We start from the raw sequence: 22,256 nt of genomic DNA on the forward strand, positions 1-22,256 counted from the left end.
CTAGCCTGCACCGCCATTCAATGAGTTCATGGCTGAACATGCAACCTCAGTACCCCCTTCCCGCTTTCTCGCCATACCCCTTGATCCCCCTAGTAGTAAGGACATCATCTAACTCCCTTTTGAATATATTTAGTGAATTGGCCTCAACAACTTTCTGTAGTAGAGAATTCCACAGGTTCACCACTCTCTTGGTGAAGAAGTTTCTCCTCATCTCGGTCCTAAATGACTTACCCCTTATCCTTAGACTGTGACCCCTGGTTCTGGACTTCCCCAACATTGGGAACATTCTTTCTGCATCTAACCTGTCTAAACACGTCAGAATTTTAAATGTTTCTATGAGGTCCCCTCTCATTCTTCAAGCCCAATTGATCCAGTCTTTCTTGATAGGTCAGTCCCGCCATCCCGGGAATCAGTCTGGTGAACCTTCGCTGCACTCCCTCAATAGCAAGAATGTCCTTCCTCAAGTTAGGAGACCAAAATTGTACACAATACTCCAGGTGTGGCCTCACCAAGGCCCTGTACAACTGTAGCAACACCGCCCTGCCCCTGTACTCAAATCCCCTCGCTATGAAGGCCAACATGCCATTTGCTTTCTTAAGTCATATTTCAGGGATTGTTTAGTACAGTAGATTAACACACTGTCACTTTGCATCTAAGTTCAGATCCAGTTCAAACCAATGCAATGATTATGTTTGGCTGTAGAGCTCCGAAATGAAATCAGCATGGATAGCCACAATCTAGTTTAAAGTGCTGTGGACCTATGGTACAAAATTTCTCATAAATTGATAGTCTCATTCAGAGAGGCCATAAGCAGATGTGAACAGTATGACACTAGTGTTGTAGGTGGGTTAAAAGTGTATTGTTGAGGCAATAGAGAGAAGCTTTATTTTGCATGTGCTTGTGGGGTTGCTTGATGCTGACAGTAGATGCTCAAAATTGAAAAAGAATTCCATTCTGCAACTGGATATTAAGAGGGGCAGGTTGCGTAGGTGGAGGGGGGGGGGGCGGGGGGGAGGGAGTGGTTTCAGGCGGGGAACCGTATGCCGTGTTTTAATTCCACAGCGTGTGTCTTTCCTCCTTGACAGGTTCCCCGCCCGGAAGTCAGTCTGATTGACAGGCTTGGCTTCCAGTCGGGCAGAGAGGACTTCAGAGCATGTAGGACTGACCCCTGACCCTAGGGGGGGTCTAATCTGTGACCCCTGGGAGTGGCTTCGATCCTGGGTGGTGTCCGTTCCTTGGCCCCGGGGTGGGAGTGGGGGAGTCTAATCCTAATGGGGGGGATGGGTTCGATCACTGACCCCGTGGATCTTTGTATGGGAGGATTCTATGGGGGGGGGGGCGCGGGGTGCGGGAAGGGAGCTTGGAGGCCTGGGAGAAAGTACTTAAATGCTTACCCGTAACATTTTCAAGTAACAGGAGTTAGTTTTTAGAAGAAATTTAGGGGCACTTACCTTCTCTCTGTCTCTGCCCTCGACTCCCTTCAACGGCCGGGTTTCCCGAGGCCTGGGAAACCCAGCTGGCCTTTGTTAAACCTGCAATGCAGATTAAATCAGAGGCTGCCAGTCTTAGTAAAATATTTAAATTGCTAGCCCGCCACCTGGGATTGGGTTGGCTGCCCGCTCCTTGTCCTGCCTCAGTTAAACCCAGAAGTGGGCAGGTTGGGGTCGGGTTGGGGTCAAATTTGAGATTTGTAGGAGACAAAATTGCCCCTTGGCACAAAGCCAGTTAGCGCTGCCGGCCAGCTTGCTGCGGTGGCCACATCGACCTGTGCGGATTTGCCCCCGGGACTCTGCCGGCAAAAAGTGATTTGCGCCGCGCCCCGCGATTAACGCACCAGTGTAACGCACGCACGACAATGTCGTAAATCAATCAAAGAAGGAAATCCCCATTCATCCTTATTCCTTATGTACGGAAAGCTCATAAGTATGAATGGGGATCACATTAAAAATTACCTCTCATCATCAAATTTTAAAAATTTACAGATTTCAAATGAATTAAAATTTCATTTAATTAAATACTTAAAACAAAAATGTTATTTTTTTGATAAATAAATGTACATTTTTAAAAGGGCTAAAAATAAACTTATCGTATTGCACAGGGTTTTTAATGTATAAATAATTGCTAAAATTTTATTTTATTGTTTTTCAACAATTCTTACGCTGTTAAAAGCAGGCCTTACGCCTGCTTTTACCAGGCGTAAGAATTTCACGGACATTCGCTGGGCAGAAGTTGAGCAAATAGCTCAACTCTCTGCCCACGGAGGTTCTTCTCCCAGGGATGAGTTGGGTCCGTCAAGAGAATCCTGGACAGATTGCAAGTTCCGGGTTTTAGCACACGTGCAGGGCCTGCCTAAACCTGGAACTACCGCAGCACTTGTGGCCACGTGCGCACCTTGTAGGGGCCGCAAATTATGGCCCAATGATTGGGGGTTGAGCAATATTTAGAGGGAAAGGACACGGGAAAGAAAGAGTGATGATGATGTGCTACAAATATGTCTAAAGGGAACTCTACCTGTTTTGGTTCTTTCAGGGTGACCCGGGTAACCCAGGACCTGCTGGACCACCAGGATCCATTGACATATCCTGTAACTCCCAGAAAGGTTTGAATGTACCAAGTTGCTAGTTCCAATCACCTAAACCAGTTTTTAAAATAAAAATAATGGTTTTATATGCAAAGTTATACTTATTTCTGGTGCTGTGATTGATTGCCTCAGTCAAAACAAGCATTTAAATTTGAAATCCTCCCACGCTGTGGTCCCTAGCAATACTAGGTGCCAGGAATGCCCAGCATTACTAGGGTCCAATGATGGGAAATACATTGTATAGCATCATCCTGTCATTTGTTTCCGATTATCTCATACCCACTCATATTTGGCCACCATCACCTTCAAGTTCCCCTCCAAGTCACACACATCCCTGACTTGGAAATATATTCACATTTCTTCATCGTCGCAGTGTAAAAATCCTGGAACTCCCTCCCTAAAAGCACTGTGGGAGTACCTTCACCACACATAAGAACATAAGAACATAAGAACATAAGAATTAGGAACAGGAGTAGGCCATCTAGCCCCTCAAACCTGCTCCGCCATTCAACAAGATCATGGCTGATCTGGCCGTGGACTCAGCTCCACTTACCCGCCCACTCCCCGTAACCCTTAATTCCCTTATTGGTTAAAAATCTATCTATCTGTGACTTGAATACATTCAATGAGCTAGCCTCAACTGCTTCCTTGGGCAGAGAATTCCACAGATTCACAACCCTCTGGGAGAAGAAATTCCTTCTCAACTCAGTTTTAAATTGGCTCCCCCGTATTTTGAGGCTGTGCCCCCTAGTTCTAGTCTCCCCGATCAGTGGAAACAACCTCTCTGCCTCTATCTTGTCTATCCCTTTCATTATTTTAAATGTTTCTATAAGATCACGCCTCATCCTTCTGAACTCCAACGAGTAAAGACCCAGTCTACTCAATCTATCATCATAAGGTAACCCTCTCATCTCCGGAATCAGCCTCGTGAATCGTCTCTGTACCCCCTCCAAAGCTAGTATATCCTTCCTTAAGTAAGGTGACTAAAACTGCACGCAGTACTCCAGGTGCGGCCTCACCAATACCCAGACTGCTGCGGTACAAGAAGGCAGCTTCTCAAGGCCAATTAGGGATGGACAATAAATGCTGGCCTTTCCAGTGACGCCCACCTCCCAGGAATTAATTTAAAAAAAACACATTTTATACGCCTGATGCCTCAGCTGAAGTAAAATTCCAAAGTGGTATTGAGTGGTGGGAGGCTGGTGCAACAGTTCTGGGCCCAATTTTCTTCTCCAACCTCTCCAGGTTGCGCCAGTCACTAGTTTAACGGGAAATACATTTGGGCCCATTGTCTCTGTTGTGCTGATGGGGTGCAGCAGAGTTCTTGCTCGCAGTTAAATGTGCAAATATATTGGTCACCTGTACCTGCATGAGATATTTCAAAGATTGTGATATGCAACTTGGCGATTTAAAATCTTCATCAAAATTGAAATACATTTTTCCATCATTTTGCTTTAATGAGTACTGATATGCATTCTGTTTTAAGCATCGTTAAGAAGACATTGAATAAAAAAGCGAAATAGATCATTCTTAATATCGTTAGGTTTGTGTTGTAGGAGATCTGGGTAGTCAAGGTGTTCCAGGCAGAAATGGAGAACTCGGATTTCCAGGCCCTTCTGGTCAACCAGGCACACCAGGTGACTCATTTGGACCAGGTAATATTTTATCTCCAGGTTTTAGTACATACCAATTATTTAATGACATAAAGGGCAAAATGGCAATGGTTTACAACACAATCGTAACCTTTCAAAGATTTGAAATAGTGATAACTACATTGCGGCACAGTGAGTTAGCCCACTCCTTTTAGCTCTGAGATCTGGCTTTAATCTGGATGGACGAGATGAAGGTTTTCCAGCCTACACTGCTGTAAGAGGCTGCTGTGAAATGATTTTGGGAATCATCCAATCCTACACAAAGCAGGTAGAGTCCCAGTGCACAAAGTACTTTGCCACCACCTGACCCTGAGTCTCACTCAGAAAAGTCCCAAGGTGGCCAGTGTGAAAAATAAAGGGGGGAAAAATAAAGTTCCTCGCAAAATGGCGCAAAAGGTACCGGTTTCCGGGGGAAATGCCCCCCGCACCTCGAAGACAGCTGAAAGACTGTCCATGTTGAATCGAGCAGTTTTTCAGGAATCCCCGGCTTCTTTCACATGTAAATGAGGGACCTAACAGACCATAATCAATTTCTACTCCAAAACCTTCAGTAAGGGGTTGCTTCGCTGATGCTGTGGATAAGGCACATTACTGGAAGTTACTGTACAGAGTTTCACCTGCATCTAACCTAAGAATAGCTGATGTATCACGGGTTACAAAATGTGTTCTTTCCCAGCTCTTGAATCCCACACCTTCAAGAAAATAATTTACCTTCTAACCCTATAAATTAAAAATAATTCTTGATTGGGGCAAATCCGATGTTCAAATTCATCTGAGTTGCCACTATGGAAATGTAAATTAAACTATTATTTTGTTGAACTTCCATTTTTTTAAAAGTAATTTTTCTTCCTGTTTGTTCTTATGACCTTATTCAGCATCTGGACAGAGGGCCATCTATTCCCTGACCTTCACCAGTTCTTCTCTTGAACTGGTCACTAGGAGGCATAGAATTGACTTCCCTCCAGTGATTTTTCCTCTTTCTCCTTTGGGAAGCAATCACCACCACTCCAGAAAGCCTGGATGAGATCAGGGACTGACCTTGTCGGGAACTATCGGCTGAACCTATTTCGCAAATATGAGCAGCAGAAATACAACGCATTGCACCATATGGATGTCTTTAAATATATTAATTGCTTGAAGATGTTTGGACCATTCTTAAAATTCGTAAATCATGATTTTTTTTTCACAATAAAAACGCTAGGAATTACTTTAATAGGAACATAAAAAATTGGAGCAGGAGTACACCATTTGCCCCCTCGAGCCTGCTCCGCCATTCAATAAGATCATGGCTGATCTGATCTTGGGCTCAGCTCCACTTCCCTGCCCACTCGCCATAAACCTTCACTCCTGTTTTTTTTAACCCTTTGCTGGTTTTTAAAAGTTTCCCAATCCTCTGGTCTCCCACTAATCTTGGTCACTTTGTAAGCCTTTTTTTTCAATTTAATACTGTCCTTTATTTCCTTAGTTAGCCATGGATGGTTCTCCCTTTTCTTAAAGTCTTTCCTTCTCACTGGAATATATTTTTGTTGAGAGTTATGAAATATCTCATTAAATGTCCCACACTTTAATCTATTTTCCAAGTCCACTGGTTTGAGGTCCAACTTTCTCACCCTCCAACTGAATTTGAAATTCAACCATTTCACTCTTTCCTAGAGGATCCTATACTGGGAGATTGTTTATTAATCCTGTTTCATTACACAGTACCAGATCTAAGATAGCCTGCTCCCTGGTTGGTTCCGCAACGTACTGTTCAAGGAAACCACCCCGGATAAACTCTATGAACTCTTCCTCAAGGCTACCTTGACCAACTTGATTTGTCCAATCAATACGAAGATTGAAATCGCCCATGATTGTTGCCGTTCCTACTATTAAATCCTTTCAACATTTTGGGTTCTTCAGCTGGAATTTTCCATCAAACAATTGTGGGTTTTGAGTGCGGGGTCAGTTCAATTGCTAAAAATGTGAATCCCGACCTGATCCCACTTCCAACCCGCCCACTTCCCGCAGTTAAACAGAGGCGGAAGCTACTGTATCCAGGCGGTAAGTGGTTTTATACCTACCTCCTGGATCCAGAGTCCCGAGCATACCCCCCCCCCCGCGATAGGAGAACCCCCATGAGGCCTCCGATATCTTCTTATGCCTCCCCCGGGCCACCGCCCCCCCCCCCCCCCCCACCCCCAAACGATGATGAGGCCGGCCATGATCTTCTGGCACCCCTCCATTCCCTGGCTGACCCACTCCACCCCCGCAATTCCCAATCCCTCGCCTGTGATCCCCAATAGCCCCCGCGATCCCCGTTTGCCTGCTGATCCCCAACCACCCCACCATCGTCTGCCGATCCCCTGCCGATCCTGCAAGCCCCCTCCCCCCCCCCCCACAATCCTCTCCGCCTTCCCCCCCCCCCGATCACCAACCCCCCCCTCCAAACGATGACCCACCCCTCCCGCAGATCCCGACCCCCTCCCGACGATCCCACCAATCACGTACCCCGCCAATCCTGACTCCACCTCTCGCCAGTCCCAACCCCCCTTCCTCGATCCCTCCTCCGGACTGACGCCTCTCAAGCCGGCTGGCTGCAGGCGGGGAAACCAAGGCCTCGCATTCAAATTAGGCCCTGCCGGTAAAATCGGCAGGAGCTGCGGGAAACTGCAGGGCCCAACCTCCCGGGTTTCCCGCCTGCCTCGGACCCAAAACCGCCTCCCCGAACATAATTCCGTCCATATTGCCAGTGAGAGGTGACAGCAGGTTTAATGCAATGGTTATTGGCAGAAAGTTATCCAAATATGGTATTTTCTCCTTGACTATTTGAAATCAACTTTACATAAAAGTCTGAATATATAGATATTACTTTGCTACTGTACCAATACCTGCTTTTTCAGAGATGATGGATGAGTTATTGCATATAATTTCTCGCAATAACATTTGCTGCGAAGATGGATAAATCCTATTCCTTTTTTTTTGCTACAAGTTGTGTCCAGGAAGTAAACCAAGGTGGTATAAATAAAACCAATTGCTACTCTATCCATAAATATGACATTCGCACAGTGAACTGAAAGGATGATCGGGTGTTCAGTCTAACCACCACCTTGTCCCACTATAGGCTATCTAGTAAATCGTGACTAGCGGGATAGCAGTTATATTGGTAAAGTAGATTATAACTGTAGATCGTTACTGTCAGTAATAATGCTCACAATTGTTGCCAGGCAAAATAATTGCCATTTCTTTGTGATCAACGTTACTGATTCCACAGCAGCAGAATCTGAGGTACCATTGCCATATTGCTATTATAAAAGCAGCCAGGATTTGAATTGCTAATAGCTCTCCTTTCCTTCCACTCAACCCTTTTCTCTTAGTTTAGGCTCAAATCAGTGTTTTACATTAAGCACGAGAAAACTAAGAACAGCCTTCTGTAAAAAGATGCATTAGTTGATGCAGTTAGCAGCTATTTTCTTTGATCAAATTATCTTAAAGATATCTTATCTGTGCAGGTTTACCAGGCCGAGCAGGGTTTTCAGGTGTAGATGGTCCTAAAGGAGAGAAAGGACGGAAAGGAAGTGATGACTGTCCAAAGCCAGATATAATCGAAGGGCCTCGAGGGCTCCCAGGTTTAGAAGGACCCCCAGGTCCCCGTGGTGCAAAAGGCAACCCAGGTATATGAAAATATGGTCGGGGGTCTGTGTGATGATCAGGCTGTAGAGAGCACGGTGGCCCAGAATTTGCGATCAGCGGTGAAGCGAAGGCGCTCACTGCTGGCACCGAAGTACGCTTCGCACAAGCATCTTGTTATCCCTGTTTCGAGAACTTTGGTTTTCCAACCTTCAATTAAAATCAACGGAGTTTAGTGGGGAACCCCTTGTGCGGGCTGCTCTGAGATCAACAAGGAACCAATCAAATAAGCAGAATGCTCACAGACTGCGAACATCATCACCATGAGCGCCGATCCCTCACCGCCCCGTGGGGGAGATTTCCCCGCGGGCCACGAAGCTGGCAGACATCCGGCGCTGGGCCACCCCTTCAAGGGGTGCCATTGTGCCGCCCAGCACTCCCTTTTGGGAACCGGGCTGCTGGCCTGGCCGATCGAGTCCCTGGTGACCCGGTGGTGGTCACCAAAGGGCCTGCAGAGTGTGCAGCGGCCCTCCCCGTTAATGCAAGGGAAGGGACGATGTAGCGCGTCAGTGCTACGTGGAGCTTGCACGTAGCACTGGCCTGCTCCGCGCGCCGCTGGACTCCAACTCCGCGCTACTGCCCCAGGATCGCACCTCACAGGAAACGGAGCACCAGAGACAGCACTCCGCTTCCTTTGAGGGACGTACAGTCCAATTCTGCGTCGGGGGCAGTACTTCGGGCCCGGGCACAGGAAGTCCCGGCCCTGGAAAGTTACAGCCCCCAAACGGGGCGAGGGGCAATTTCTAGCCCTAAGTTCTTAAAATTCTAAGGGGGCGAAATTGCCCTTTTTTATTGCCCCATTAGCGCCCCCCGGAGGCTATTATCGGTGCAGGTTTACCAAGCCGAGCAGGCCGAGTGGTTATCGCCCAGGGGAAGGGATCGATAGCATCTCCGGGGAATTTAAAATTTACCCTGTATTGTCTCGGCTAATCTCCCAAAAGGAAAAGGTAACCGAGAACAGGAAAGCTATTTAACGGGATACAAACCTAGGAAATGATTACAAAAATATGTCACAAATTGTAACTAAATGGGAATTTGCCTGTGTGCACACTGATAATTTATTTTGTCTGGATGAAAGTATAGGTTTCATTTGTGAAACATTGGGACCTCCAGGGCCACCAGGTCCAAACGGTAACCAAGGGCCTCAAGGTCAAAAAGGAATGGTTGGTTTAAAGGGTAAGTTTTATATTTAATATAATATATTGTTAGAAGTAACAAGGCCACAGTTTAACAGTGTTATTTTTCAAATAATGGACACGCACTGCAATGGTTCAAGAAGGCGGCTCACCACCACCTTCTCAAGGGCAAAATAGTTGTAATGTATTTGCTTCATGGATTCTTTGCTTAAGAAGTCACAACACATTGCTATTAAGAACTAGTTGGTTTATTAACAAAGGTTTAACAATCACACTACACATTACCAGTTCATCCACTAGGCTCACAACTGCATACCTCATCGTGGATGACCTAGACCCAACTGACTGGGGCTTTATTGAGTCTTGTGAACATCACGTGACTAGCTAAGCCACTCAAAATGAACTGCTCTACAGCTATCTTAAGTTGATCTGTAAATCAAGTGCCCCCTGATTAAAGGGGGGGGGCACTAAAACCGACACATTAAACAAATTAAACTTTGGACAGTAACTTAAATCAAATTAAAATTTGGTTGCCGGGGGTGATGATGCACTCATAAGAACTTAAGAACATAAGAAATAGGAGCATGAGTAGGCCATACGGCCCCTCAAGCCTGCTCCACCATTCAATAAGATCATGGCTGATCTGATTATGGACTCAGCTCCACTTCCCTGCCCGCTCCCCATATCCCCTTATCCCCTTATCGTTTAAGAAACTGTCTACTTCTGTCTTAAATTTATTCAATGTCCCAGCTTCCACAGCTCTCTGAGGCAGCAAATTCCACAGATTCACAGCCCTCTGAGAGAAGAAATTTCTCCTCATCTCAGTTTTAAATGGGCAGCCCCTTATTCTAAGATCGTGCCCTCTAGTTCTAGTCTCCCCCATCAGTGGAAACATCCTCTCTGCATCCACCTTGTCAAGCCCCCTCATAATCTTATATGTTTCGATAAGATTACTTCTCATTCTTCTGAATTCCAATGAGTAGAGGCCCAACCTACTCAACCTTTCCTCATAAGTCAACCCCATCATCTCCGGAATCAACCTAGTGAACATTCTCTGAACTGCCTCCAAAGCAAGTATATCCTTTCGTAAATATGAAAACCAAAACTGCACGCAGTATTCCAGGTATGGCCTCACCAATACCCTGTACAACTGTAGCAAGACTTCCCCGCTTTTATACTCCATCCCATTTGCAATAAAGGCCAAGATACCATTAGCCTTCCTGATCACTTGCTGTACCTGCATACTATCCTTTTGTGTTTCATGCACAAGTACCCCCAGGTCCCGCTGTACTGCAGCACTTTGCAATCTTTTCCATTTAAATAATAACTTGCTCTTTGATTTCTTTTCTGCCAAATTGCATGACCACACACTTTCCAACATTATACTCCATCTGCTAACTTTTTGCCCACTCACTTAGCCTGTCTATGCCCTTTTGCAGAGTGTTTTGTGTCCTCCTCACACATTGCTTTTCCTCCCATGTTTGTATCGTCAGCAAACTTGGCTACGTTACACTCAGTCCCTTCTTCCAAGTCGTTAATATAGATGGTAAATCGTTGGGGTCCCAGCACTGATCCCTGCAGCACTGCGCTAGTTACTGATTGCCAACCAGAGAATGAACCATTTATCCTGACTCTCTGTTTTCTGTTAGTTAGCCAATCCTCTATCCATGCTAATATATTACCCCCAACCCCGCGAACTTTTATCTTATGCAGTAACCTTTTATGTGGCACCTTGTCAAATGCCTTCTGGAAGTCCAAATACACCACATCCACTGGTTCCCCTTTATCCACCCTGTTTGTTACATCCTCAAAGAATTCCAGCAAATTTGTCAAACCTGACTTCTCCTTCATAAATCCATGCTGACTCTGCCTGACCGAATTTTGCTTTTCCAAATGTCCTGCTACTGCTTCTTTAATAATGGACTCAAACATTTTCCCAACCACAGATGTTAGGCTAACTGGTCTATAGTTTCCTGCTTTTTGTCTGCCTCCTTTTTAAAATAGGGGACTCCAGTCCCTCCGGCGCCCACCTCTCGTGGAAGGCCGCGAGCGTACCGGTGGACACCGTGTGCTCCATCTCCAGGGCTACCCTGGCTCGGATGTAACCGCGGAAGAGAGGCAGGCAGTCAGACTGAACGACCCCCTCGACCGCCCGCTGCCTGGACCGGCTGATGGCCCCCTTGGCCATGCCCAGGAGCAGTCCTACGAGGAGGCCTTTCGACCTGCCCACTCCCCGTCGCACAGGGTGCCCAAAGATCAGGAGTGTGGGACTGTTTACACTGTACATTAATGATTTAGACGAGGGGATTAAATGTAGTATCTCCAAATTTGCGGATGACACTAAGTTGGGTGGCAGTGTGAGCTGCAAGGAGGATTCTATGAGGCTGCAGAGTGACTTGGATAGGTTAGGTGAGTGGGCAAATGCATGGCAGATGAAGTATAATGTGGATAAATGTGAAGTTATCCACTTTGGTGGTAAAAACAGAGAGACAGACTATTATCTGAATGGTGACAGATTAGGAAAAGGGCAGGTGCAAAGAGACCTGGGTGTCATGGTACATCAGTCATTGAAGGTTGGCATGCAGGTACAGCAGGTGGTTAAGAAAGCAAATGGCATGTTGGCCTTCATAGCGAGGGGATTTGAGTACAAGGGCAGGGAGGTGTTGCTACAATTGTACAGGGCCTTGGTGAGGCCACACCTGGAGTATTGTGTACAGTTTTGGTCTCCTAACCTGAGGAAGGACATTCTTGCTATTGAGGGAGTGCAGCGAAGGTTCACCAGATTGATTCCCGGGATGGCGGGACTGACCTATCAAGAAAGACTGGATCAACTGGGCTTGTATTCACTGGAGTTCAGAAGAATGAGAGGGGACCTCATAGAAACGTTTAAAATTCTGACGGGGTTAGACAGGTTAGATGCAGGAAGAATGTTCCCAATGTTGGGGAAGTCCAGAACCAGGGGACACAGTCTAAGGATAAGGGGGAAGCCATTTAGGACCGAGATGAGGAGGAATTTCTTCACCCAGAGAGTGGTGAACCTGTGGAATTCTCTACCACAGAAAGTTGTTGAGGCCAATTCACTAAATATATTCAAAAAGGAGTTAGATGAAGTCCTTACTACTAGGGGAATCAAGGGGTATGGTGAGAAAGCAGGAATGGGGTACTGAAGTTGCATGTTCGGCCATGAACTCATTGAATGGCGGTGCAGGCTAGAAGGGCCGAATGGCCTACTCCTGCACCTATTTTCTATGTTTCTATGTTTCTATGAAGTGCAACCAGAATTTCAGGAGCAGCCCCTTCAAATAATGGAATAGGGGCTGCAACCTCGCACATTCCATAAAAACATGGAACACGGACTCTTCCAGACCGCAGAAATTGCAGGCGGCCTGGGAGCCCGTGAACTGCACCGTGCAACACCCCCCAGGTCAAGTCCCCAATAAATAGAGGGAGGACTCCCGCATAGAGAGCACTCCATTGGGGATCCCCGCCTCTTCCGGACGGCAAGATGGTGCGCCATGGCGTGTCCAGACGGCAGACGAGGATGGCAACGTAGAGAGTGTGCAAGAACAGCCTGCACAGGAATCCCCTCCGCGCAGAACTGAAAGGCACGGAAGGGATTTCCCAGAGGAGGCTCAAATTGTGAGGCGCTGGATCCCAAGGGAAATTTCGGGGCTTGGCGCCGATGAGGAATTCCGTCCGGACGGGGGTCAGTTCACACGAGATCGCCCCACGTGCTTGAGCCTCTTCGACACACCTAACGGAGTCAGGGCCCAGCGCCTGTGCACACTCACAGGTGCATACATTACAATAGGGATGGGCAATAAATGCTGGCCTTGCCAGCAACACCCATATCCCATGAACAATTTTTTTTTTTTAAAAACAACAAATCCTCTGCTATAAATTGTCTTTAAATTACTCTCTTCTAGTCAGATTGCACAGCATAAAGCTGGTACATAGAGACTGAATTTTATTCTAATCAAGGCCAAAAATAAGTCTAATGGTTAAATAAGAGATGTACAGCAGATATGTTAGACCATTCATTTTGCTTTTAAAATGAGTTATTTTTAATTTATTTGCCTTGTATTAAGTCTTGATTTTTGTTGGACAGGAGATCTGGGGGACTGTGCCTGCCACCCGGGTCCTCAAGGACCCCCAGGAAATCCAGGCACTCCAGGCATCCCAGGGAATCTTGGGAATCTAGGAAGAAAGGGAGATCAGGGTAACCGTGGACTGCCTGGATCAGTTGGATTGTTCGGACTTGATGTGAGTACATTACTAGTAAATGGCCCGAGACAGAGGTCTATAATTAGTGAAAAGTAACACGATATATAATTTTTGAACCTCTGGTTCATTTGGGAGAGCATTCTGTTTTCAAATCAGGAATAAACTATTGAGTGTATTGGTGTTTTGATTCTAATAGACATGGTGAATATTATACCTGGTGGCTGTAATTCTACATCAACACTTGGGTAAGACTGGTGCTTGTAAGTACTGGGTGACAGTGATGTCCTTCACGGCTGGGACCCTGGTTCAAATCCAACTTCGATTGAGGGGATGTGAAATGTGTTTAAGCTGGGTCAACCTAGTTGCAAGTTGGCGCCAATCTGCAGCATAAAACCAATGTTAATGTGCTGCTAATCCTAGAGTCCATTGCATTTGTGGATGAAAGTATAATTGCCGTGGAATTGCTCTCCTAAAGTTGAGGTTTATGTAAGTTGTTGAGACAATATCGAGTGAGCTTTGATCTGTTTCTAATCCTTGTTATACCTGATATTAAAGGGATTGGTGCTGACGGCTATTTCATTGCCCAGCACAAACACTCCTAATTTGAGAATAAAAAAATAAATTGCCCCACAACAAAACAAGGTTATGTTAGTTCTCAATCTGAATGTCATTATTTAACCCCACAGGGACCTCCTGGAAGGCAAGGCTCTCTAGGCGCAAAGGGCCAGAAAGGAGAGGCATCTCAGGACGCTAAGAAAGGTAATCGCTACTTTAAATTGAGGAAACTGAACCAGAGTCCTGAAGTCTCTTATTGAGACATTGTAAATAAATATCTTGCTACAGGTGTTGTAATCTGCATTGTAATGAATATTTGCAGTGTATCTAATCCATGTTATACCTGATATTAAATGGCTTTATTCTCCAAAACACTGATGTCCGTGTCCTAACCAAGTCCTGTTCACCCATCACCCCTGTGTTCGCTGACCTACATTGCCTCCCGTTTAAGCAATGCCTCAATTTTAAAATTCTCATCCTTGTTTTTAACTCCCTGCACGATCTTGTCCCACCCTTATCTCTGCAACATCCTTCAGCCCTACAACCCTCCGAGATGCCTGCGCTCCTATAACTCTGACCTCTTGTGCATCCCCGATTTTAATCACTCTACCATTGGCGGCTGTGACATCACCTGTCATGGGCTTAACCTTTGGAATTCCCTCCCTAAAACTCTCCGCCTCTCTACCTCTCTTTCCTTCTTTAAGGCATCCGTTAAAACCTACCTCAGTGTCAAATGTTGTTTGATGACGCATCTGTGAAGCACTTTAGGAAGTTTTACTGTGTTAAAGGCACTATATAAATACAAGTTTTTGTTGTCATTAGCCTTTAGTTTATAGGATGTAATTTATTGGGAGTGAACTAATTGGTATCATTTAGAATAATTCATGTAGTTGAAAGACTTTGAGCTAAGATTAAACGCTAGACTGCTTACCTTCCAAATAATTTCTGGGAGGTTACAGAAGAGGGTAGGGTTTAATATTTTATTTTTAAATATTTATCAAAAGGTGGGTTTTAGTCATACTTGGGCAACTGTTGAGTATCCCCTGGTGTACAAGTGTACAAATTCTTGAAGGGTGGTGACAATGTTTCACAAATGTGGAATCAGAAGTGCGTGCAGTAAATCTGATGCAAGAACTTCTTGAATTTAGCCTGGATGTCGAATGAAAGGGGGCGAAATTGCCCCTCTCCCCGATTAACCTTCCGGGGCCGGGACTTTTATCGCCCAGCTTGGAAGTCCCGTCCCCGACGTGCAATTGTGTCGTGCGCTCAGCTACCTTGGAGGGGTGCTCCCGGGGCGGTAACGCAGCGCTGTATCCAGCACCAGGCTGAGCAGGCCAGCGCTATACGGATGTTCCCCAAACCTCCAGGGCAATTTCCCCGGAGGCAAAAACACCATTGCGCCCCATTAGCGCCCCCCGGAGACACTAACGGGGGTATAAAAAGGGGTCAATTTCATCCCCAAAGAGTTAACTGGCTGAGTATCTTAACTGTGTAATGGAAGCGTTTCACTTTCTGAAATATATAATTAGTAGTGCAAACAATTACTTTCTAACATATGCAGAACAGCAATAAGTACAGAGAAAATGCACAACTTGCTGAGTTACAAGCACAAACTGTGTGAGAGGGTGTGGATCATGTGTTCTCCGAAATCTGCTCTTGTCATACAGAAGTTTCCTATAAGGAGAGAAGCTGCCTTGAAAGAAAAGAAACAGCTTGCGTTTATAGAGTGCCTTCTCATGTGTCACAGAAATGCAGCAAAGCACTTCACAAACAATGAATTACTTTTAAAGTGCAGTTACTGCTCCGTAGATGATCGAGACAATGATCATTGAAATATTTTTGTATTTTCCTTCAACAGGAGAGAAAGGAAATCCAGGTGACCCAGGACCTGCAGGTGGTAGCGGGAGACCAGGTCAACCTGGCCAACATGGCAATCCAGGACCTATCGGCCAGCAAGGAGTCCCAGTGAGTATTGGTCTGGCTAAGTGTGAACTAGTTTGTGGTTGACACTGTTATACTACCGTACCTACATTCTCATCATTACTGCAGTGATCGCAACCTTTGGTACACATCCCAGCCTCTTTTTTTGGTAAGATGCATCTTCCACTGGGTTCTCCTAATCTCCATTTATGCCATTTCTCCGGGTCTTCTGCCACAGTTATGGCAGGAGATCGGGAGAACCCCTCAGTAAATGCTACCCCTCTAGGGTGGGGGGGGGGGGGCCGGGAATGGTGCAAAGTCATGGTAACGCATTGCGTCAGTAGTAATGGACCGAAAATTGCAGCCTCGCCGGGTCCGTACGATGCGCGCACACACCAGAAGAGGCCTCGCAAATGCTGGTTCTTGGCACGCGGTGCGCATGCGTCGAGAACCAGCTTTTCCGATCTGTCAAGATTTCTTTCGACAGTTCCAACGCATCCCCGCAGGAAGGACATTCGCGGGGCAGGGATTGGGCTATTTGTCCAACTCTTGCCCAGCGAATGTGCTTCAAACTCTTACACCTGGTAAAAGCAGACGTACAGCTTACTTTTACCAACGTAAGACTTTTAAAACATAGAAAAATTAAAATTAATCACTAATTTTTATATTAAAAACCCTGTCCGTTAAGATAAGTTTATTTTTAACTCTATTAAATAAAAATTCAAAAAAGTAATCTTTTTCTAAAACATTGAATTACAATTCAATTTCAATTAATTTTAAATGTGTAATTTTAAATGGTTTTTAAAAAAATTTATTGTGTTATGTTTCTTGTTTTGGGGGATATTCTCATTGATAGTAATGGGAGCTCATACAACTAGATGTTCATTGGTGGTCCAGGCCCACGTGATCCCAGGATACGAATACGTATCTGGACGACATGTCCCCGTATGCTGGTTTGCGAATGGAAGCCTCCGATCGCAATCCTATGTTCCTCTGGGACCACCAGGTATTTTTGTTAAAAAAATTTCGGTCAGAGGCATTCTTCTGCAGGAAGCCTCCGACCATAATTCTCCCCCGTGTATCCAACCCAAGGAACGTTCAAGACTTTTTTTTTTTAATTGCTAGTTCCATTAGGTCAGTTTGAGTAGCACAATCAATTGCATTGCTGAAATTGGTCCTGGTGACTGCTGGATGCACCGTCATTCCCTGTTCCCACATTCCTCGCCCACAAACCATGTGGCATGCTTCTCTCATTTGCATGTCCTCAGAAGACACTCAACCCATATATGGGTGGGGTGCATTATACAACTATCACCAAATTGCATGGGTGGAAAAAGGAGCGGGCACCTGGTGTAACCAGTTCCTGGCCCAAAAACTACCCTCACCTGCCCAGATTATGGCATTTTTGTGCCTTAGCTGGAGAGGAAATTAGGGATCAGAGGCCATTTGGAGCACTATCTGCAGTTCGGTCGGGAAAGCATTATTACGCTTGAGAAGGTACAGAGATGAACAACCAATAGGATTCTGGGCACTGGGGGTTTAAATTTGAGAGGCAAGCTGAGAAGATGATCAGTAGGAAACGTTGAGGTGCACTAATTGACATTTTCAATACTACGAAGGGAACTGTTCAAAATTGACTCATGTAACCATCAGGCGACACATTAGCCCCACAAAAGTAACATTTTCCTTTTGGGCCTGTGGATCCCGGCAGCTTTGGGCAAGTATCCTTGCTGCCTTCTCAGGAGAGCAGGTGAAAATCGGAACCGAAGGTTCCAGGGCGGGTAAGGAACTCAGGCTGATTTTAACTGCCCACCCGCCCGATTTCTGCCAGGCAGGTAGGTAGGGTTAAAATCACCCCCACTGGTTTTTTTTTAACCTTGCCTCTGAAGCTTGAAGTATCTCATTGTCTTTCATTATATTTAAATCTCTCATAGGGTGAAGCAAAGATGGGACTTCCAGGGGACAAAGGCTCAGCTGGTCTCCAAGGAACTCCAGGTTTTCGAGGATCACAGGGACCCCAAGGCATGGGTTATTCTGGTCCAAAAGGCCAAAATGGTCATGTGGGAGGTGAGGGTCTTCCAGGACCAGAGGGTTTTCAAGGTCAAAAAGGCCAAAAAGGTAATGCAGTATCCAATGTAGAATTCAACAAACATTTTTAACTATTACATTATATATGTCGTATAAATATATATTTTTAAAAGGAAGATAATGTAATACAGGGCTGTAAACCTTACTGTAATGTAGTGCAGGCCAATAACTCTCACTTTATTGTAGTACAAAATTGTTATCTTACTGCAATGTAGTATAGGTTTGTGAAACTATAACTCCATTATCCGCCATGGGAAGGGTGAACTACTGTTCTGATTCTGTGTGGGTAAAATGGATTGGCCTTGAAATTGGATATGGTCACAAAATGGGCAGTGTTAAGGCCCAATGATGTTAAGCTGCACCAGGTCAAGATGGTCTGGGTAGCACGCAAAATTCATCCTCTGTCCTCATTAACATGATTATGGTGCTGATCTCAGCACTAAAACCACTGCTCATTGGCCAAGCACTCAACAGGTGGGCCAATATCAGGTCCAGTCTAATTCCAAGTCATGTTTGGCACAGGCTATATTTAGCACTTAAATGAGAAGTGCATTGAAGCTACAGCACTTCATTGTCAATCCAATTCCAACTCCACCTGGAAGCAGATGGTTGAACCTCAGCACAGGGAGAGAGTTCACAGATTCTCAGACGTGGCTCTTAAGGCATTGGTGGTGGCCTGGAGAGGATGTCGGCTGCCCTAGCCCCAAACATCTGGAAGGCTCTGGTAAGAGATAGCCGACTATGTGACAGCCAGCACTGTGGTCCCAGGTCGGCGATCTAGTGCTGCAAGAAGTTTAATGACCTCACACGGCCGGTCAAGGTGAGTGAAGGCTTCAGCAAATGCCATAACCACCTCAAGCCTCACATACTGCTCAATGCACCACAACACCAGCATTCACCTACAAACAATTTCTACCTATCAACACTGATACCTCACAACCAGAGCTTCACTTCACCCTCATAACCCTACCACTGCTGCAACACTCACACCCACATCTCACACCTTGGACACACTGACAGCTATTCAACTATGGCAGGCACATTGTACCACACTCATTCACACACTTCACTTTCTTTTTCAGGCCAAGGTCATGCATAACAGGAAAGAGCAACGGCAGACAGGAAAGGGGCAAACTGCAACCCAGGACCTCAGCCAATTGGAGGGGTGAGTGCTGGAGATCATTGGGCAGGAGGTCATGCACGCCGTGGCAACCGGCGAAGTTGAAACCATTGGGGGCAACAAAGTTATGCTCATTCCTAATCCTTCTTCTCACATCCCACTTTCCCGCCATTCCACAATTGCTTTTTACTTTCAAGCTGTTGATGCTGTACGCCTGCATATCTTGCTTTGCCAACATCTCCCAGCACCATAACCCGACTCTTGTACCTTTCTGCTTTCAGCTAATCAAGAACAAGCGCCAGACCATCCTGTCCCCGAGGCGATGCAGGAGAGCGAGGGGGGAGAAGAAAAAGAAAAAGAAGAACACACAGCGTGACTGCATCTGTCACTGATGGACACCAGCTCAGAAGCTAACATTATATGTACTTTAGGGGCTGGTGTAGAAGTGCTATCTGCAAAGGGTGAGGCACTGGGCACGAGTGAGCTTCAGGAAGGCCAGAGGGAAATTATATCTCGGGGGCCAGTTCTCAGAGAGGGCAAGTTCATGCATGAGTTCTGCTGCTCAGTACTCTAATGAGGACCACGATGGGGCAGCCTTCAGAAGAAGGGTTGATGGGGTTGCATACCGAATTGCTAGGTCTAACGCCAAACCTGCAGCGATCCTCTTGGCGAAGTCAAGGAGCATTGAGACGTCCGCTCCAAACATTGCATGGGGCTTTGCACAGAAATTGGAGCCCAGGATTTCCGGCTGGAAATGAAGGACAACTCTCTGAGAGATCGTGTTGACCCAGACATAATGCTACATGTGATAGACGATGCAGGATAGGCGGAAGCAACGCAACATCACAGTGCGTGCGGCGGAAGTGCAAACCGCTCTCGTGGCGTCTCAGCTTGCTGCCACCCAAGTTCAGATTGCTGCCATCGTGGCTGGGTTTACCGCTGTCGACCAGGGCTTTTCAGTGTCGCAGCAGGCCGGCAATCTAAGCTCCATAAGATTGCTAGGAATGCTGTGGCACACCGCCCCAGGGGAGTGGCAGTGTGTCTGTGGAGCAGGAACCTGTTGTCTTCTCTCGGGGTGGCAGCAATCCTGTTCCCACTACTGCCACTCTGCCATGGCTTGCTAGCTAGCCAGCCAGCCCAGACTGTTGCTGAGGTGGTGCAGTCTACAGCCGGGCCTTCTTGGGCCAGAGCTGCTCGAGGTTGTCCTGCAAGGCCATCTGAAGTCTCCCCCCTGGCAACTCAGCAGCCTTCCACCAGCCATGCTGCAACCACTTGGGGAGCACTTCGTAAGTGCACTAGATCAGGAAAGGGCACACAAACAACAGGCACTAAGGGATTGCACAGGTTACTTAGTTGATATCGTATGTGTAAATTGATTTTTGATAAATGTATTAATTTTGTTTGGAATCTTTTGTGGTGGCTCTCATTTCAGCTTTGTGCCTAGGAGGATGCTGTGATATTCCATGCCAGAGGGATGGTATGATGGGGATGTGGTGAGCAACGGGGATCTGGGGTTTCATTCATTATAGTCGGAGTCTGATGAGGCGTTGATGGCCAGCCTAACTGGAAGGGGGATTTGCTGCCTGTCTCCTCCTCCTTGCCTTGCTCATCATCCTCCTCTCCCTCGTCCTCCTCCTGAGGTGCTCCCGTAATCCCTGGTGACAAGTTGTGGAGCATGCAGCAGACCACCCTGAAATGGGACACCCGCTCCGCCAGGGACTGGAGGGCTCCTCCCGAACGGTCAAGGCAGCAGAACCGTTGCTTCAGTAGCCCAATGGTCTACTCCATAATGTTCCTGGTGGAGTCATGGCTCATTATAAGAGTGGTGGGGTTGTGGAGGGGAGTCATCAGCCAGATGTAGAACTGATAACCCTTTCTTCGAGCAGCCATCCTCGAGTTTCATGTTATGGCTGAAAGATTGCTAGCACAAGATAAAGGGCATCATAACTGTGGCCAGGATATCAGGCATTGACCATCAGGAAGCGTGGGGCGTGGTCGTACACCAATGGCACCTTTGCGCTTACAGAACATCTCATGGGGAATTCCGCTATCCTGGCAAAGCCACGTGTGTGCTTGTCCTTCTCTCTGCTCAGAGAAGACAATGTAATCTCTTCTGGTGTAGAGAGCCTCACTGACCTCCCAGATGCAGCGATAGATGGCAAACTGTGTGATGTTAGCTATGTCTCCTGTTGAACAATGGAAGGATCTGCTGATGAAGAAATTGAGGACCATGGTGACCTTGACTGCCATTGGGAGAGCTGTGGTCACCCTGCTCTCAGGCAGCAGGTGTGGTTGCAGGAGTTCTGTGACCATCTCCTTGATGCAGCGGAGCCTCCTCATCGCTTAAGCGGATATAAGAGAAATGCTCTCGGAAGGCCCTAGGTGGACAAGGCCTCCTGTTGACAGCTGTCTTAGCCTTCTTCCTCCTCCCTCTGAACGCATCTTCTTGCCTTTTTTGCTGCCTCCATTCCCTCTCCCTAAGATACTCGAGTGCGAGGGGGACTGCCATTGGAGCCCCCAGGACTGTGAGCAAGTGTTGTGAGCAAATCTCTTTAAATAAGAATGAAGGCATTCTCCACTTGCAGCAAAACTCCTTGTTACCTTACAATGCTGAAAGAAGCTAACAAAGCAGTTGGAGTTGCAGAAGGTTGCACAGAGCCAGTCAAACTGCAGAAACATGTCAGGTGCAAGTTGTTTCTGATACCTTTTAAATACCACTGCTGGAGCCTCCTTGCTGCTTCTCAACATTTGCTCAGCTTGTCACACTTAAGGCATGATTGTAAGTGCAGCGGCAAAGTTGAAACTCGCAGATCGGGCATCCAGTGAGCAATAATCATATTGGCCCAACAAGAGCATCATCGTGAGGACATTATCACCACCATGCTCCCTCCACTCTGTCACGCACCACTCTGGTGTGGACATAAATCATCATTCCTTGACCATTGATGGATCGACATCCTGGAATTACCTAGCTAACATCATTTAGGGAGCACCATCACCACATGCCAGAACCAGTCATGGATGCAACAGCTGAATACCAGAGAAGTGAGAGCAACAGCCCTGGATGCGATGGCATTAGGGAACCCGAGGAAAAACTTCCTGGCAAGTGAGTTTTCGAGCGAGTGCAAAGTGTACCACAAGCCCAGAGTTATTTGAACTCCTTGGAAAGATCAAATACGTTCACGTTTCTTTTCATGTGTAGAGTTCTTAATCCACACAGAACTCTTAACTGCAAAATCCTAATTAAGCATAAACTCATCCAACTCAGACTATCAATTATGGATTGTATTATGGTGCACTTTTTAATTTTATTT

General features: G+C 46.4%; 1 protein-coding gene across 1 annotated transcript in view; it reads left to right on the plus strand.

Moving 5' to 3' along the window:
- The window catches only part of LOC139266304 (collagen alpha-4(IV) chain-like), a 367,140-nt gene that overhangs the window by 276,583 nt on the left and 68,301 nt on the right, over positions 1 to 22,256 (plus strand). The window contains exons 19-26 of the mRNA XM_070884125.1: positions 2,530 to 2,599; positions 4,138 to 4,236; positions 7,722 to 7,883; positions 8,983 to 9,075; positions 13,144 to 13,298; positions 13,946 to 14,018; positions 15,673 to 15,779; positions 17,669 to 17,852. Coding sequence (XP_070740226.1) covers positions 2,530 to 2,599; positions 4,138 to 4,236; positions 7,722 to 7,883; positions 8,983 to 9,075; positions 13,144 to 13,298; positions 13,946 to 14,018; positions 15,673 to 15,779; positions 17,669 to 17,852 — 943 coding nt within the window. The remainder of the gene's footprint in view (positions 1 to 2,529; positions 2,600 to 4,137; positions 4,237 to 7,721; positions 7,884 to 8,982; positions 9,076 to 13,143; positions 13,299 to 13,945; positions 14,019 to 15,672; positions 15,780 to 17,668; positions 17,853 to 22,256) is intronic.

This window comes from Pristiophorus japonicus, chromosome 6 (assembly GCF_044704955.1).
Source record: "Pristiophorus japonicus isolate sPriJap1 chromosome 6, sPriJap1.hap1, whole genome shotgun sequence".
Lineage (NCBI taxonomy): Eukaryota > Metazoa > Chordata > Chondrichthyes > Pristiophoridae > Pristiophorus > Pristiophorus japonicus.